The sequence below is a fragment of the Pygoscelis adeliae genome, unplaced genomic scaffold (genome assembly GCF_000699105.1).
Source record: "Pygoscelis adeliae isolate BGI_AS28 unplaced genomic scaffold, ASM69910v1 Scaffold45, whole genome shotgun sequence".
Lineage (NCBI taxonomy): Eukaryota > Metazoa > Chordata > Aves > Sphenisciformes > Spheniscidae > Pygoscelis > Pygoscelis adeliae.
In genome coordinates, this window is record NW_008825114.1 from 15,209,155 (window position 1) to 15,227,568 (window position 18,414).

The 18,414-nt window shown below is 37.1% G+C and overlaps 1 protein-coding gene across 1 annotated transcript in view; it reads right to left on the reverse strand.

Annotated features, from left to right (window-relative positions):
- Positions 1 to 233: 233 nt before the first annotated feature.
- CDC14B (cell division cycle 14B) overlaps positions 234 to 18,414 on the reverse strand; it is a 48,479-nt gene continuing 30,298 nt past the window's right edge. Inside the window, exons 9-14 of the mRNA XM_009328201.1 lie at positions 18,149 to 18,379; positions 16,218 to 16,356; positions 15,935 to 16,088; positions 15,054 to 15,154; positions 6,529 to 6,645; positions 234 to 3,132 (exon numbers count right to left, since the gene is read on the reverse strand). Coding sequence (XP_009326476.1) covers positions 3,093 to 3,132; positions 6,529 to 6,645; positions 15,054 to 15,154; positions 15,935 to 16,088; positions 16,218 to 16,356; positions 18,149 to 18,379 — 782 coding nt within the window. The 3' untranslated portion in view covers positions 234 to 3,092. The remainder of the gene's footprint in view (positions 3,133 to 6,528; positions 6,646 to 15,053; positions 15,155 to 15,934; positions 16,089 to 16,217; positions 16,357 to 18,148; positions 18,380 to 18,414) is intronic.

The following is an 18,414-nucleotide window of genomic DNA, read 5'->3' on the forward strand; positions in this document are numbered from 1 at the left end:
AAAAATACCTTCAGCAAAATAAACTCCCATTCTGTCAATCCAAGTTAAAAAAATATGATTAGAAATATACAATTTAAAAATAATCAGGATGAACAGTACTGATTAGTCAAGAGATTTTAGATCTTGATAGTCTGTACATGAGTTTACGCAAGACAAACAGTCTGCAAACCATTAATATAAAAACTGCAGTGCAACAAACTGGTGAACATCACTTTTTTTTTTTTTTTTCCCCTCCATTTTAATGCATGAGTCTCCACAAATCTTATTTTTTTGTTTTACATCAGCAGCACTTCCTCTGTTGTCATACTGAGGCAAAAAGACAAGGTCTGGGTTAACATCTGAATTAAGTTATTGATGCTGTAATGGAAGCTAGCAATTTGACCCAAGATATTACAGCTTTTGAGTATGTTGCATACCTTTGAATAAGAGATCAAGGGAGAATCCGTCTGTCACGTGTTTGAAAGAGGGGAAAGAATTTCTAAGGAAAAACTCCTGACTGACGACAGCAGAAGTGACCTCCTTCAGCTGCTCTGTGGTACAATGGTGATGCAGCTGCCACCACACATTCCATTTTGGCACATCATACTTCAGAATTCAAAAAAGATTTAGAAAGCAAGGACTCCCTCACCCATGCCCTCTCTTCATTCTTGTACTTAAGACAGCTTTGGTACGGTATAATAACAATGCTAGACAAAGTACTAAAATTCAGCAGAACAAACTAAGCAATACAATTAGATGGGACACAATGAGGTAATGAGTTAATTTTCCATATAAGGCTGTTTGGAGAGTTAAAATGTAAAATCCCTTTGACATTTATGTGTTTCTCACTACAATACTGGGTGGTAGAAGGGGTATCCTGAAACACATTCATGCCAAACATGCAGTTTTGGTTTAGCTAGAGTTGCTATTGTGTGTGTTTGTGGACTTGTTTTATGCAAATTTAGTTCTGATAACCTGAAAGTGCTAACGGCTCTCCCGGTTACTTCGAAAAAGGCAAATTCCAATTTGGAATTTGAAAGGGGTGTGAAATAGACTGACTATTTTTAGGTTAAAAACAAAGATGCTAAAAGAGGAAGCTCAGCTGAGAGAAGGGCAAAGCCAAACACAATAAATATTACTGAATCTTTCTTGTTTTGACTCTCACCCTCTCACGTCACTAGTTTCATCCCTTCTGCCTTCCAAAATAAGAATTTTCTTCAAAAATAAACACAGATTCATATTTGCACAATATACCTACTATTGTGCTTACCTGGTACTTCAGCTTTTGGGCAAGTGGCTTACTTGAAAAAAAAAAAAAAAGATACATTTTAATCACTGTATCAGGGTGAATTCTGTCCCTCTCTGTTAGGTGCTTTTTCAACCTAGAAGAAAATGGTGGTGAGGGTGAAGATTAAGAGGAAAACAAAAAATATTTGGGGTCTGAGCCTCAATGGTCCTTTATTCTGCACCATACAAGCCTCTTCTGTTTTCTTTGTATTCATATTTGCAAATTTTGACCATCCAAATTCACGGATGCTACCTGTAAGCTTACTTACAGTTCACATTCTGCTTCCCCTCCAACTCATGATGCTCTTGCCACGGAATGTTTTCAAGCCAGTATGTGGCTATTCATATTGGCACTCGAAAATCATCGGCCTAACAGAATGCTTAATTTTAATTTAAAAGAATGTAGATTGAAACTAGTCACTGAACCTACCCATTTACATTCATAAAAAGAAAATTCCCCCCCCTTGAGAGGTAATCTGTTTCTTTAAAAACTTCAGTTATTCCATCGCTAACATTTCAGATCTCTCCATTTGTTCTACTTCCTACTGTAAGAGTCACTAAATCAACAGATAACTGTATCATATTTAAGGCTATGTGGTAACAGTCCTCATCTGAGGGATATGCAGCTATAAACTTCAGTTGGCAGACAAGGGTACATCACTGCAAAACCAGCTTTGAGATTTCATAATGTGAGAAGTGGTAGGGAAAAAACGCTGCCAGTGTTTGGAGACAGTCTTGTAGTGGATGAAAATTTCAGTCTCAGACAGATTCCTCTAAAATTTACACTGCTTTTTAACACAGGTAAGCTGTAGTTTTTAAAGTGTTAATTAGATGTTAAAAACTATACTGCCCCTGAGTTCCACTACCAATCTCAGTTGTACAGCAAGCTTAATTTCCCTTTTTTGTGTGCTGCACGCATTAAGCGTCTCAAAGCTGAAAAACAGCGACATCCGCATGTTATCAAGTGTACCAATAAAATCTGGGAAAAATTCTTACCTTTTAGATATGGTAATCTAAAGTTTCTCCTAAAAGACTTGAAGATAGGAAAAGAAACAGTAATGACATTTCAGTATGACAGCACTGCTTCAAATGGTAATCTGTTTTTCCTCCCCCTTAACATCATACCAGATTTAAAGCAATTACAACTAGTTAAAAGAGCCATTGGTTGTGAAAACTAAAAATCTGTTACTATTAAAAACAAGTTAATTGCTTGTAGTTAGTTTTTTCAAAATAAACAAACCACACAACCCTTGAAAATAAAGCACTCTTTGGTGGACAATAGTTACTTTGTGTACTCAATACTGCGGCTTCATAAAAAAATTCATACAAAATAAGAAAGAATAGCCAATTAACACAGGAGAGTACCAATACTATAAGAAAAAAGCTTTTGTGGTTGATTTTCAGTCTCAAGTGGAGACTTGAGCCCAGTCTGAACGGACAACACAGATTTATATATTTAAAAGCTCCCACCATCTTTTCATTTCTGGTGGTCAGCAGCTAAGTGATTGCCATCACAATTTATACACATGCATCATACATACTGGCAAGCCCTCTTTATAATAGAGAGCTTAAGTATTTACACCTGAGTCTAAATGTACACAGATTTTGTTGGTTTCGTTTGAGGAAGTGTTAGCACGTTAGGAAAGTCTCCACCAAGCATGTTGACAGTTCATTTTATTCTACAGGTACGGAAGAGATTCTTCTGTTTCACTTTTGCTGAAAAATGGAGGCGAAGTAATCTTCCTTGAATTGCATCAAGTCACCTCTTGTCATATCCCCTTTGTTCCTCAATATCCTCTTCAACACTGGTTGCTTGTATTTGAAATTTAACGCAATACTGTTCTAGTCCTTGGGACGGACTGGCTGCTGAAATAAAACATATTTGAGGGGAAAAAAGTTAAATATGTACTCAATACATGCATTTCAAGCAAACATTTCTGGCAAGGTAAAATGAGCAAATGATACTTCAAAGAAAGAAACAGAAGATAAAAGTCACTGCATTTAAGAACACAGCAATATTGTTTGTAAAGAAAGCACGGACTGGTCTGATCACAGACAACACGAAGAAAGGTTCTGTTCCATACGGAAAAGCAACAGAGGATTCAAAGTACCATAATTTCATTAAGTGCATTTGCTGTAAAACATTCCTTTTCTTTCTTTCCCTCTGAGGTATCAGACTGTAGGAAAAGTAGAAAGAATAGTAAAGAACCATTAATTTTTTTAAAGCTAGATTTAGATTACATATAGACAAGCTCTGAAACACTGCAGGTAGCTTTCAGTGTTTGAACAAGGGTGCAGAAGGCTTCTTTACAATTCCCAGCAATGCAAAAGCATAATGAGATTTTTAAAGTGTTTAAAACTCTTTGTTAGTTTTTGTGATAAACCTCTCTGGTTAAGAGAAGTAAAGGAATCTATACAATACAGTTTTCATACTTTTTCCCCCATACTCCCAATTATTTTTTTGTAATAACTTGACCTGCAGTCCCTCTGCCTACCAAAACTCCTTCACCACTCAAGATTTCATTTCTAATCAACTATGTACTATATACATAATCCTAATTCTGCTATGTGTGGTAACATGGAAAAAACTGTTTCATTTGTGTCTTACTATGATTCAGTTGGATTGTGTCTGATGTGTGCACCTTGTTAAAATACAAACACGAACTTCTCAGTAATTGGCAAATTTACAAGGAAGACGTCTTAACTGGAGAAGCAAGGGCATCCACAGAAAAAGACTGTGGATAATGCTCTAGTAACGCGATTTCTTGCAGTTCAACAAGTGTTATTTCAATCACAAGATACAATGCCTATGTCCACCAGTACTGGTCTTTCATAGATGGCAGCCAACATCTAGAGATGTTCCACAAAGGAAACGCAGTGAATGTTATGAATAGGATAGAAATTCCCTAAATTCTCTTCACAAAGCCAGAATAGAGTGGTTTAGCTGTAAATGGCTGTTCTAGCTTTTTCATCATTCTGGGGGCATTCTATGATAGCGTCTCCAGCAGTCTGAAGGATGAAATGGCAAATGAATTACCCAGCTCTGCAGATTATACTGCGTTAGGATGGGTCGCAAATGTGATTCATCTACAGTAAGAACTGACTAAAATGACCTAAAGCATCAACAAATGAGATTGATGTAAAAATATTGCAAGATGTTTCCACTGGAACGTATCAGACAAGAAAATGAAAGAATAAGGGTACACAGTAACATCGGAAGTTCAGAGAAGGCAACAAGCTCTTGACAAAGACAGATGTTGGTTAGGGCATGATCACAATTTTGTAATAATAATTATTCTCCTCTACCCTGCAATTCACTTGATCTGGAATAGGTCAATCAACTTGAGCACTATGAGGTAATGCAAACCGCACAGACTTCAAGAAATTCAAGTAAACTTAAAAGGGATGAAAAAACAAAGGGACATTTAAAAAAAAAAGAGTGAGGTTTTGCCAAATGCTACGGGAAAAATAAACAGACACCTACAAGATAAACAACAAGGTACTGCATTCTAAGTCCATGAAATTGCACAGTCATACCAAGTCATACAGTCCCCTTTAGCAGGACCAGCACCCAATTAGCCCTCTCAGATGACAAGATAATTAAGAACTCCAGAACTTGTGACAAAACTACTTATGACAAATTTGATTATTGGATGCAAGCATAAAGTGACTGAAATTCTTTGACCTCAAAAGTTAGAAGAAAAGAAACAGTACATGGAATGAAGTATTTGGGGTAGAAGTTTTAGAAAATCCATTAAAATATGAAGCAGTTTATGAAGTTTGAGATCAACCTGATCCTTGGTCCTCAGAGTCATAAATCCGGCAATACACCTAAAGGATTTCTTTCAAAATAACTGAAATTTTCTATGAACTCTGTTTTAGGGATGTTGTTTCCTCCTAAGGGTAAGTATTCTCATCTCACACAACACAAAGGTAAACTTGGAGGTGTGTTTTCGAGGAACTGAAAATCTGTTCACTTACACATGTGCATGTATACAGCTACCGAGAGTTGCAAGGAACTTAAAACTGGGAGCGGCACGAAGAATAAAAACAGCAGGCAGAATCCCATCAATCTGTTTGGACCAAAACTGACATGGTGAAAACGATGCAAAATGGAGGAAAAACCCAACCAACCAAACAGGAAAACCCTGAGAAATACTTCAGATTTTTAGTAAAACATGCATTTTAGGAAAAAGGGATTATTTTTTAACATCTTGTTACACGAATCAAAACGTAATTCATATAGCCAACTGCTAAAAATTCTCTGACTAGAATTTACTGCAATCTACTATTAATGACTATTTCCGTTGCCTGATAGAGTGAATTTTTCATAGCTTCTGTTACCTTCAAGGTAACAGGATGACGAAGGGGAAAGGAAAGCTGCACAAAACCTTGGAATTTTCAGCAATATTTGTAAATCAAGCTACATAACTACTTTTTATGTTATTTGACACCTTTTACCCTTCCCAACAAAAGTAGGTCTCTTCAGCACCTGACAGACCCATTCAAAAGTTTTTCACTATAAGCACAAGACAAATTCTGGTCAGTTTTAACCACCGGAAATTGCTTGGAAATTGTTTTAAGCTACGCTCCCAGGCTCATCTTTGATAATGACCTGAAGAACTGCCACAGAGGGCACGAACACATGCACACACAAAGAAACACAGTAGTAGTGTGGCCATATGCTTCTGGGCCAAAAGGCACTTTCAGTCTTGCATAAATCCATCCAAATTTAAAATTTCATTACGCTTTACTGAACAGGTTCAGTTCAGATTATCAGTCATACTATCAGTACAAAATCTCATAGCAGTATACACATGCATTTTATATACTTCACCTCTCCACTACTACTGCTTTTCAGTTGTCCATCAAATTCCTCTTAGTTTTGACTTCATGTACGGACTAATAATTGACTCCATGCTGTGAACAACTTTTCCACCTCTTACTCCAGGCAGAGGTTTGGTAAAGAAAGGCTTTTTTTTTGTTACCAAAATCCTTCACCTTCAGTAATTCTGACTCACATTAGGAATTACAATATAAAATTCTCCAGGTTGAAAGACTGAGCAACATAAACAAATGACATAAGGTTTAAGGTTCCAGATATTCTCAGTACATGACATAAACCATAAAATTGTTTCGCATTTCCCATTGCTAGGAGGAGGAGTTGAACTGTGGCAAAAGCTCCTGTCAGCAATGGATACGCCAGCTCAAAGTATTTGCCTAGAGAACAGTTACTGGATCTTTAAAGAGGGTAACTCTCACCTTTTTAAACTGTTTTTTCTTGCAGCAGACCTGGTAGTTCTTTTAGTAATGTCTGTACTGTCAGAAATGCTAGGTTCAGAGGTTTTATTTTTCTGAACACTGGACTGCAGAATTACTCTGAAAAGAGTAGGAAAAAAGAAAGATTATATAACCTGAAAGTTTCTAGGAAAACACTGAAAAGAGGATATTACAGTTGTAGCAGAGTTAACAAGTATCAGCTGGCTTTTCACAAATCATTCTCAAAAGCAAATTGTTCTGCCTGAAACACATCCTTCTCTTTATAACATACTTGTTATAACTGTAGTAATGCACGTTGGTTTATTAGGAGCGTAGCAGTTTGTTTTATTGTTTGGGGTTTTTGTTTTGCTTTCAAAGGATGGATTAAATTAATGGTTTTGAATTTCCTGTTAGGTTTTTGGAAGACGAAAAGCTAAGAAATTGTATTTTAAATTACTGCAACAAAACAAAACAAAAGAGAAAATCTGAAGTATGCAACAAAAACATATATTATTTTCCAGATGGACACAGAAAGGAATTCAGAAATAAACCCAAGTAATTCAGTTTGTTTAAATCTCCTGAAATTAACCACGAGTTATTCCCTTCAAATACAGTAGGCTAGGGAAATCATTGCATATGCTGGCATTTTGTCCTTACAGGGAATTACTACACCATACTCAAAACTCAGCTCTACATGCTGGTTGTGCTCAACCGCTTCTCTGGAAGACTCTAGAGCAATATATTGACTATTTCCTAAACAGGCAGATAAATCCTAGAGTTGCTCACGTCAATAACAAGAGAACTGCAGACTGTGAAATGCAAACAACTATTTTTAGCCACCAGCCAACCGGTTCACAGGGAGACCACGTCTTCTGTATTCCTAAATACTTGTAGTGAAATTATGATACTATGGAGACAAAAAGTGACAACTGGTCAATGGAGTCCACAGATATCTATTTAGTGCATCATTTTATACGTCTATTCCCTACTCATTCCATCTGTGCAAGTTTCCAATTATAAAACTATGCATCATTTTAGAGATTCAGAGCTAAGAGTAACTTAGCTATTACTGTTTTTTTCCCCTGCTGTTATTAGACTCTAATTTTCAGTGGCTTCACTGAGTCCATCTGTGTCAGCAGATTATGTTAGATTGGAAATCAAAACCTTCATTAAATTGTATAAACTGCAGTCTGGTTGATTAATACTCTGAAGAAACTGTTTTCAAGGAATCCTAGACATGAACATAAAACATAACTTTTGGAGCAAAAGTGGACAGACATACATGGGAGAAATTATGAGTATTTTCATACTCACGTAACATATTCACCAAAAACAGAAACGGAAAAAAAGCCCCTGTGCTTTCTCTGTTTTATATGGGTTTGATAACCCACATAGAACCCAGAATTAGAATATGCATTGGAGATAACACAATTTCATCTAAAATAAATTCTTCAGAGCAGTAAAACTGACCAGCAACCTTATTTACCACATACTTCTAGATTGTTTAGCAAACAGATGACTACAGAACAACAAAGTTCAAGTATTTTAAATTTCTACTTGAACAAATCTCTTATTATTTCAGACTTGCAAAATCTTGTCCCTTGATTTGCAAAAGTCCAAACCAAACAGTCTTCTCTTCCTCCAAGATAAGATACAAGATTGTAATGGCAAGTACTATCAAAATACAAAGCAAATTCTACTGTAAACACAACACATTCACAGTTGGAAGAATCAGTTATTCAAGAGGCTGAAAACAGAAACCAGGTAGTTTCAACATCATATCATGCTTTGGTAGACAACACAAATTCATCTAACAAAAATCTGTTTTCCTTGCATGCCCAAGGTGAAAAGGTTCAAAACCTGGAAGTTCACTTTATAATTTCTACTGTGCTTGTAAACCAGTTCTAACAAGTTCTAACATTAAAATTCTCTTTTCAGTGCCACAGTTGTCATACAATGTGAACAAATTTGGGCTACTACACTTTCAACTAAGCTTTAAAAGTAACACCAGTGGTGAAAAAAGACTTGCATTGTACCTTTTATCTGTGCCACTAGCAGCTTCCAGGACTGAACGGAAAGGTGTAAAGCTGGCTTAACCCTGTAACATTTAGACACTGAAACATAAGCATGACCAAATCATGGCATATGCTGGTTTATTAGTGCTCATGCAGACAGAAATATGGAAAAATCATGTTTTCTCCTTAAATATACACATACAGTGTCTCTCTGTATCAAATGCACGTAATGTACATATAAAAGAAAGAAAAAGTTATTGGAACATGATCTAATGGTTATAATCTTTCTCTTATAGGTGTCCATTCTTTCCTGACACCAGAAGTTCAGAAAACAGGCCAGTATACATGGCTTAAACCCATATACTTATCTAATATGAACTGCAACACTATGCAGTGTTAAGATATCATCTTGCACAAACACTTAAATATTCATCTTTTCAAGATATCATAGGTAAGTCCTTACTTCCCACAGAATTTCATTTTGTCTGTTCAAAACAAAGAAAGAAAAGACGAGAGGTTCTAAATGGGAAAATGACTCATAAAAATAGTCACCATATATAATTGCACCTTAAAACCAAACCAACCACAACATCATTCTCTTAAGATTGCTGTATCTACTGAAGGGTAAGGAGAGAAGGAGCTGGCTTATGGGATCAGCTCAGGGCCAGCTGTGAGCATGGTAGAACCTTTAACATCATCTGCTCTTCAGTAGGTATGTCGTTTTTACATCTAAGCAATACACAACTTCACACGGCTACCCAAGAGTAAAGATTAATTGAGATCCCCGTGAACAAAACATTTGCTGAATGATCAAACAGACATGTTTAAATCAGCCTAAAATTGTAGACTTCCAAGGCTGATAGCACCTCAAGGAAAACAGACAAGGTCCCATTTACACCATTGTCTGACATGGGGTTACAGCTAAACACCCAGAGTTGCCTTCGGGCCCAAGAACTGTCAGCTTAGGAGCAGTAACAGTGCTATCAGAGCTTATATTAGAATGCTACTGCGTACATGTTTAAGGTAAGAGAAGAAACTATCTTTAACATACGGAATTTTGATTTAACACAATTAGACTAGCAGCCTCACTTGATAGCAGGTTTGATAGATAGGTTTTATAATAGACACGCGATGAGGCCACAGTAGAGGAAATCCTCCCAAGATCTCAGCACCAAAAAAAATCCTGAACTATATTAGAGAAGGGTAAGATCCTCAGGACACCCACCTTGCTGCTTTGTAACTGTTCATGTAAAATAGCATGTCATGCTGTACGTGACAACAACCAACTTCCAGAAACACCAGCAGAAAGCGTATCTGCTGTACACAAAGCTTTTCTAACTCAATGAAATACTTTTTTTTTTAAAAAGAAAGAAAAAGCAGAACATTTCCTGAACACAGGCTACAGGATGCTGTAATAGCCACGCTACTAAAATAGGTAATCCATATATTGTAAGAATTTTTCACCTCCAGTTAATCTGTAAAGGAAGCATCACTTGGTAGTTCTGAACCTAATATACTCCCCAAACACCACACTAGTTTATACACTACTTTCTTATTCAAGCTAATATATTGGTCTTTAAACAAATCAAAACCTGCTTAAATGGAGCAGCGTTTGGTTCAGTAGCACCATCTTTTAAATAGTTCACAACTTTTTTTCACCATTTAACTCAGAGCGGGGAGTGGGGACAAGTACACTGCCAGGACACAAAAGCCCAAACCCCACAGCCCATCCACAAGACTTGAAATGCCAGCAAGGTAATACATCTTGGAGAGAAATCAATCCACGCAACAAGCTTTTTCAAAAGAAAAAGGATTACGGTATCCTAGGGAGGGATGAGGGGAAGAGAGGTTACACAGGAGCATGTCTTCTCTGACCTGCGATTGGCATTTTGTTCTTGCCAAGGACACCAGTTTTATGAGGTCTGTCAAATGTAATATTGCTTTCTCCTTCATCACCTTGTAATTTTTAAGAAAACAGGCCTGAGACCTCTACCACTGTTGCAAGTCATCAACAAGCAACAAGTGACTGATACTCTTCAGTCTACAGGGCTCCAACCAACAGGACTGCCAGGCTAGCCCAGAGAGATTCATGATCCTGATTGACACTTTGATCTCTTAAAACACAAGGGACATCAGCTGCATAATGGAGAGAATGTTAGTCTAGCTTTTAAGAAAAGCTTAAGCGTTTTCCCGGACATAAACCAACATTGTATGATTGTTGATCCTGGATATGAGGCAGCAGCACCAGTAACCCAATTGCTTGCATCGTGACACATTTACCAACATCAAGTAGTCTTTTCTCTTTCTCTCTAGCAAGGGAGTTTTTAGACAGAACACAGAAACCGTAAGAGAAAGAAAGGATGATAGTTGAGTGAAATTGATCTTACAGTACAGGAAAACAAAGGACAGATTGTTTCATTTTTTTAACCAGTGTTTTAAGTTTAGCTTTTTAGTCTGTGTTTAGAAATTTGAGGTCTGACTTCTGGAAAACACTGAGACAAGAAATACTGCTACATTCAGTGTAAAACTTTGAAAACAAGCCTCTCATTTAAGTATGTTCTTCGACAAAGTTAGGTACCAATGGAAAAAAAATGAACAGCTAAAGTGATCTTTAGGTTCTTTTTTTTTTTCTTTCTCCAAAAGAATAGATTAAGATGACCTCAGCTAAGGCTAATCGGATAACTAAGTTGTCCACAAGTCCCCCAGTTCTCATTCTTTAGTTATTAGGTCATCCACTTTAGCAGAAAGAGTCCCATGCTTTTTAAAAGTGCGGACAAAAAGTTGCAAAGCCAAAGGTAAGAAGAATAGAAACTCAATGTTCTGCCAGGAGAGGATGCCTTTTCTTATTTAGTACTCTGGTGTAAAACACTTTTTCTGACCTATTTTTTCTCTGAGAGCACCAAAGTTTCAAGCATTCACCCAAAGTAACCATGTCGCTTTGAGGGTGGCGGTGGTGGAGCAGCTCCAGGGAGACACAGTAGCAAGCAAAACATTCCTGTTTGGGTTTCCTGGCAGCTCTGCCTGCTGCTGAAGTTGTGTTTGGCCAAAAGATGGAAGTTGTTGTTTGGTGAAAACATTGCACCTTTTAAGTAGAAGCGAGGCACAGCAATCACTGCAGCCACGCTGACAAAAGCAGAGTGGAGAAGGAGTGAAAACTGTACTCAAGGAACTAATATGTTTTTAATGCTTTTAACTAGTCTCATAAAGCTTTATAAAAAAATAATTGAGAACAAAAGAAGATGAAACCAGATTGGCTGGATAAACAAGTGAGCCTTGACCTAATACTGCAACCTGCCTCATCTTCTGTTATGTTAAAAAGGAAAAAAGAAGTCCCATTTTACTGCCTCTTACGGCATATAATACTATAGTCTCTTAGTAAAAACAAAGACCTACTGACATTTCTAACAAATTCTAATTCCTGGCATTTCATGTGAGTAAAACCATCCTTTGGGAAACTAAGCTCCTTTGCAAGTTCATGAATTTCAAAGTAAAACTGGAGCTAACATCTTCATTTGCAATATGCAAAGGATAGGATCGTATTTTAAAGCAGTACTTTTTCCTTTTTACAAATACAGTTTTCCTTATTTGCAGGAGCATGCAGAGAAGAAAGGCTTCAAAATTATAAATTATCCTAATTATAAAAGCTCTGCACCTTTTTGTATTGCAAGCCAGCCATAAAAATCACTGTTATTCCAAATAATATATACAAAAGTACAACAAAGCCAGAGCAGTGAAATTTACTCTTGCAACAAAGCCAGTAAGAAACATGATATGGAGACATGCATTTATGAGACATACTAGACAGAAAGCGTGAGGTATTGTAGAGAAATGGAATGGGACACTTACACAGTGGCTCTCTCTCAGGGGGTCCTGATGGTTACTATGTTCTTAAACCATCTAGACAGAATAGCAGGCTGGGCAGAAGGGAGCCACATACAATCCACCAGATGACAATGCTACACAGTGTAGACACCAGCATAGCTAGGAGCCATCTAAAAAAGGGGTTGGAGGGGGAGGAAAAGATGAACAAAAATTCAAAAGCAAAAGCTACTGGTGCATTTTAGCTTGTTTCAAGTTCTTCAGAAGCATACTCCTCTATAACCTTTGCCAAGCATTTTCTTACTTTCTATGACTAACAATCCATGCAACCATAAATCACCAAATGTAGTATCCACATGTTGCTGGAATCAAAGCAAATTTTCTGAAATCCTCACTAAAGTTGTCTATTCCAAAGAAAGTCTGTATCACTCTGTTAAAAATAAGTGCATGCTGGACCAGTACATCTCTGACCACTTCCTGCCAGCTCTTACGCAGTTTGATCAGCCTGTATTCATACATCCTACTTCATAATCATATGTTTTAATACTAAAACATTAGATCAGAGCCAGCTCAGTTTGTAGGAACAAACAATTTATGTAAACACCCAGAGGATGGGGTATATTACCTTCCTGTGGTCAAAGTAGCAAAAGCTAATTCATAATCCTTTGCCAAAGGTGCAGAATATTGTTAATTAGAACTTATACAAAGTATCCATTCATCAAAGCATATAGAGTTTATACAACCAACTTCAATAAACATTAACAAATGTTACACACAAATCCCTTGCGACTTAAGCGTAAGCAATGCCTCTAGCTCTCAGAGGCTGTAATTGTCCCAGATTCTGGTGCTCTTATTTTGCCTTTTTTTTTTTTTCTTTTCTGTGAAATAAAACTACATAGAGGATTTAGAAGATTGTTTTTGTTTGCTTAGATAAAATTGATTTATTTCACTGCAAGATTAATTATTTTTATCAATCTGAACTAAAAGGGAAAAAGACTGACACCTCTTCTAGTAGGGAAGACTTCTGACTCAGGTAGGGCAGCTAAATATTCCTAGCAATAGTTTGGTTTAATAATAGTAACATGAAGAATGTAAGAAGTTATACACTCATTTTTCACCAAATTATTTCAGTACAAGCTGCAAACCATACAAATAACTCAGGGGAACAGGAGGAGGGAAATTCCAACTCCCTGTGCCACAATGCACTCTATAAAAAACAACTGTAAGATCTAGATCAATTATTTTAATTCTACAGAAGTACAAGCTAACTAGTTTTAATTAGAGCAGTCATGTTGCAGAATGCTTCATGAATGGAATAATATTTTAGTAGTTGATAGGCTTTCTGCATATTAAGACAATGGCTCTGAATAGAATATCATACAGTCTACGTTCATTCTATGGAACATACAATAAATGAGATCTTTCACAACCTTTATTACATGACTTAAAGTACCTTTCATAAAGTGGAAACTAAGGCACTACGTGCCTTAGAAACTAATGTGCAAGGTAGCTGTTTTTTACTGTGCTATTTGGGGTAACTGAGGTGATGTGTTTTCCAGTTTTTTTATTGTCAGTTGGGTACAGGCTTTGTTCCGAATCTGTTGTTCCTTATATGATTGCCTGTGTAAATGATGAGCATGAACAAAAGAAAATCTTTTAAAACAAAAGCAGAATTCATACATAGCAATGTGTGAGGGTTTCCAAAGACATATTCCTTTACCTTCAGCACATTCTTACTATATACCTCTCACTTTTTCTAAAAGTCTGATGACACTGTTTGGCCTTAAAAAAAAAAAAAAGAAAAAAAAAAAAGGCCAGCAGCCAGTAGCATCATCCCCTACAGAAACACAGTAGAACAAAAGCCAAGTTGCCTTTGGTCTGTGACTCTGGTCCTGTGTTATTTGCAAAATCTGACAGCCAGGGGTCACCATTCCTTTCCTAGCAATCAAATGAGATCCAGATACGTCTTGCAAGTCTTACATTCTCTTGTAGTTTATTTAAGGGCAGACAGAAAGTTTTTCTACCAACAGCTGCTACAAGCTACAACAGATGGAAAGGTGACTACAAACTTTCTTTTACAGGTGGTGTTTCAGTACTTGTCTAAAATAAAGAGACTAGCATACCAGGTTCCCTGACAGACATGAACTCCTTTTGAATTTATTTACTGAAACAGTGCTACTCCCTGCCTTCCAGACATACCAGCCTTGTCCCAAAGCCCACAGGATTTAGAGAATGTTCCTCTCCAAGGAAGAGGAAAGGAAAGGAAGCTAAAGATTCTTCTTTCAACTCTTCTTAGGTAGCTGACTTTACTCGAAAAAACAGTGCGTACCTTATTTCAGCCAATCAAACACCACCACACAGTCTCATATTCTTCCATTTTTATACTACCACAGGAAAGACAAGGGAATGTTTGTGATTAAACTAAAAGTACAGCATTCAGAAATACTATGGGAGCTTGTAAAGTGCAGACTACTGGAATAAAAAACAATGCAGAAAACTAGAAACTGAGTTATGCAGTTCTTTAACCAAGTTTGCCTGCTTCCTTAGCTCTCACCAAGCCTTCAGAGAAACGGTGAATCTCATGCTTGTTTTAAACGAGTAGAAGCATGCCACAAATTCTGGGGGCAAAGGAAGTATGCATAAAGAAGAGGTTAAACGTATTTCTGGCATTTATATATTTAGACACTGACTTACGTTAGCGGAGATGCAGTTGGAGCTTTTGCCTGCCTTCTACTTTTCAGAGCACGAAGCTTATCACCTTGTGTTACACAGTTTGTTTCATCCTCATCACTGTACTGGATAAGTGGAGGCGGGGAAGGCATAAACCGAGATTAAAATATAGACACTTAGACATTTAAGGATTAAAGTTAAATGTAAAAGAATGAAATCTTTCAGTTATAATTCTCCCAACAGGAAAGTTTGCCAGCATAAAATCAAAGGAGATTCACTTGCATGAATACAATTCTGTTCTTTCCAGTCTCCTGTTTGCTGCTTTTAAACCTGTAAACCATTAAGTGGTCTTATGAATTACATGCATCAGAATGTTGCCTACCTTTAAAACAGTGGAAACATATTATCAAATCTTTGCTTAGGTACAGTACAATCTTCACTCAAGTACAGTATTTCCCTCCTTCACTTGCCTTTTTAAAACAGCAGTGCAGTTTTTTTTAAAAGGCAGCATCAAAAGGTATAATAGAAGTTGCAATTACTTAGAAACTAAAAAGAGCAAAAAACCTTTCATCCCTTCCCTTTAAACACAAACAATGAAGTAACAGACAATCCAAATCAAAATCACAGTGTTTTTGATTGCAAATTGTGAGTACTTTTTTTGTTCTAATATTTACCTAATTACTAAAGTATGATAAGGATGCTCCTACTTCACCTGTGTACTGCACTTCATTTTTCATACTTGCTGTCCATAACATTTTTCCCCCCATATCCCTTGATACAAAAATGGCAAACAGAAAAATAACCTGATTAACATAGTTTTACTGTACCCACAGGTTTGTTCAGAACCTGAGAGATTCTCAACAGCCATTACAACTTTTACAAGAGCATAATATTCGGATGGTTACCAGTTCCATGTCCTTTCGGATGGTTCTCCTGTTTCTCGTGTCATTTATTGAAATATCATCTACTCCTGACAGAATTCTTGTTACAGCGATTTTACGGCTTCCTTTCAACTTTGCACGGAAAATATCTCCTTCTGTCCAAAGTTCTGCCTGTTTGCTATCATAACATGGGAAAAAAGCCCAAAACACAACAAATGAACACCAAAGATTATTAAGTGTACAATAAAAGAAGAAGAAAAAGACATCTAAATCTATTTTTGAAAACATTTATAGTCAATCTACTTACTCCATCAGGAAGTGTTGTTGTGGTCCAATAACTGAACCAGGTCTATTTATTCTAATCCAGGCAATAGTTTCAGCAGCTGTCATCCGATAATGCTTCATGATATAACAGGCAATAAGTGTGCCAGTTCGTCCAAGACCAGCTGTGTAAGATAAAATAATGGCTTCTTTTAGATACTCATCTTCATCTGGAATCTGCTGTAGCTACAGACATTGTTACTTGGACAGATAGTTACTTGCCTAGTTTATTAAACAAAGCTGTTACTGACCAAACCTGGTAAGTGCAACTCACCTTTTGAATTTTTTTTTCCATATACAAGGTTACTAACACACTGTTCACATGTTTTTTGAGTGAGGTAACCTTGCAAAGCCAGTGACTTTACAAATATCTGTAAGTCTGTCTATCTTTATTTACCTATCTATCTATGAATATGTTATATGGGTATGAGAATGTTTTTATGCATGGGATAAAACAGCTGGGTTTTTTCAAAAATTCTCAAAACACCTTCTTGCAAATTGATCATACGTTGCACTGAAATCAGTTGCTCTTCCAATCCCTCCTCTAACTAATCTCTTACTTTAGTTCCCAAGGAAAAGACAAGTTTTGCAATAAGCAAGTCTGGTACTAGCCAACACAGGCAAAAAGTACTCTAGAATGAGGAACCTTCTTTGCAATGGCCCTCAAAACAGTTCTATTTACCTTGGGAAACATGAGAAGGAAAGGAGGACAGCTCCAGCTAAGTGGCTCCTCTCCTCGATCACTTGCTGTAAACGTCAAACTACACATCACCTTCTCTCATTTAACAAGCGACTGATCAACACTAGTGTAAAATCTTCAGTATAGCCCAACAGCCAAGACAACCACACGGCACTTCCCATGCCTTGCTCAGCTTTAAGAACAGGCTACAGCATTCTACTCTTTCTCAAGAGTAAGAGCAGGCTCAGGAACATAAGGTAGTCTAGACACCATTAGTATGATAAATATCAAAGACACCTTAATTTGAATGAAAACAGAGCACTTGTACCACTGATACTCAATATTCAGGCGTAATCAATTATGTGATATGCCTGAATTTATCACCTCAGTGGAGAGTAAGAGCATGCAACTTGCTTCGCAACAGTCAAGATATAAGTTTTTACCAATCCTTCCACTTCACAGTATAATCCTGTTAAACATGCAGCAAATGGATGTTTGCTGATCCAGGAACAAAAATGCAGCCTTTGCAGGTCCCAGGCAAATGGGTTAAGAAAAGGCCTTTCTCCTTCAATAACAGTAATATCAGGTACACTCGTGAGGCAAAGTTTGTGCAGAACAAATATCTGATAGATGGTGTGGGAAGGGAAACATAGGTCCTCCAGAACCACAGAAAACTGAATCTTTACACTAGCTGCATTGGGCATGCTCTGAGTATCTTTCCCTTGGCAGCATAACTCTGGAGGAACAGATATTCAGAGCATGCCCAATGTAGGTAGTATAAAGGGTTTCTGAGGGATAAAGATTTCTGTCGTTCTGGAAGAACACTCATACTTTATGAGGAATCTCCTCAAAAAGCTGCACTGATTATTTTCAAACGTTTACGACTTGGTATATTTAACTGTGTATTTTCAGAAAGACCTATAAACCTTGCCAGGACTTCAAATTCCTGCTCAAAAGCATCCTTCGAAAGTGCTAACACTTGCTAGCAGAAAGAGCTGCTGATATTGCCAAGCTTACTTTCCCCAACCTCATTCTTGGAAACAGCTGGGAAGATTTGTCTGGAACTTAAAAAAATTAGAAGATGAAGTGCAGAACAGAAGCCTAGAACGAATTTGTATGGAAAAGCTGCAGTTTGGCAGAGATGTTAATAACTAGATACGACGGAATTACAGTGCAAAATACCTCAGGAACTGTAACTATAAGCATCACTTGTAATATAAATTGTTTTTACACTATACCTTTGCAATGAACGGCTATAACACCTTCGGCATTTTCACAAATATTTAGAAATGTTTTAACTATAGTATCACTAGGTGTGCTTCCATCAGCAAAGAAGAGGTCAAAATGCTCAAATCCAGCATCTGTAAATCGTTTGGCATCATAGAGCTTTTTGTTGAGGCGTATTATAGTGGTGACCTTATGTTTCCTGAAGTATGGGAAATAAGCCTCCGGAGCATGGTGGGGATAGCCTATTTGAAAAAAGAAGGGGGGGGGGGGGGGGGGG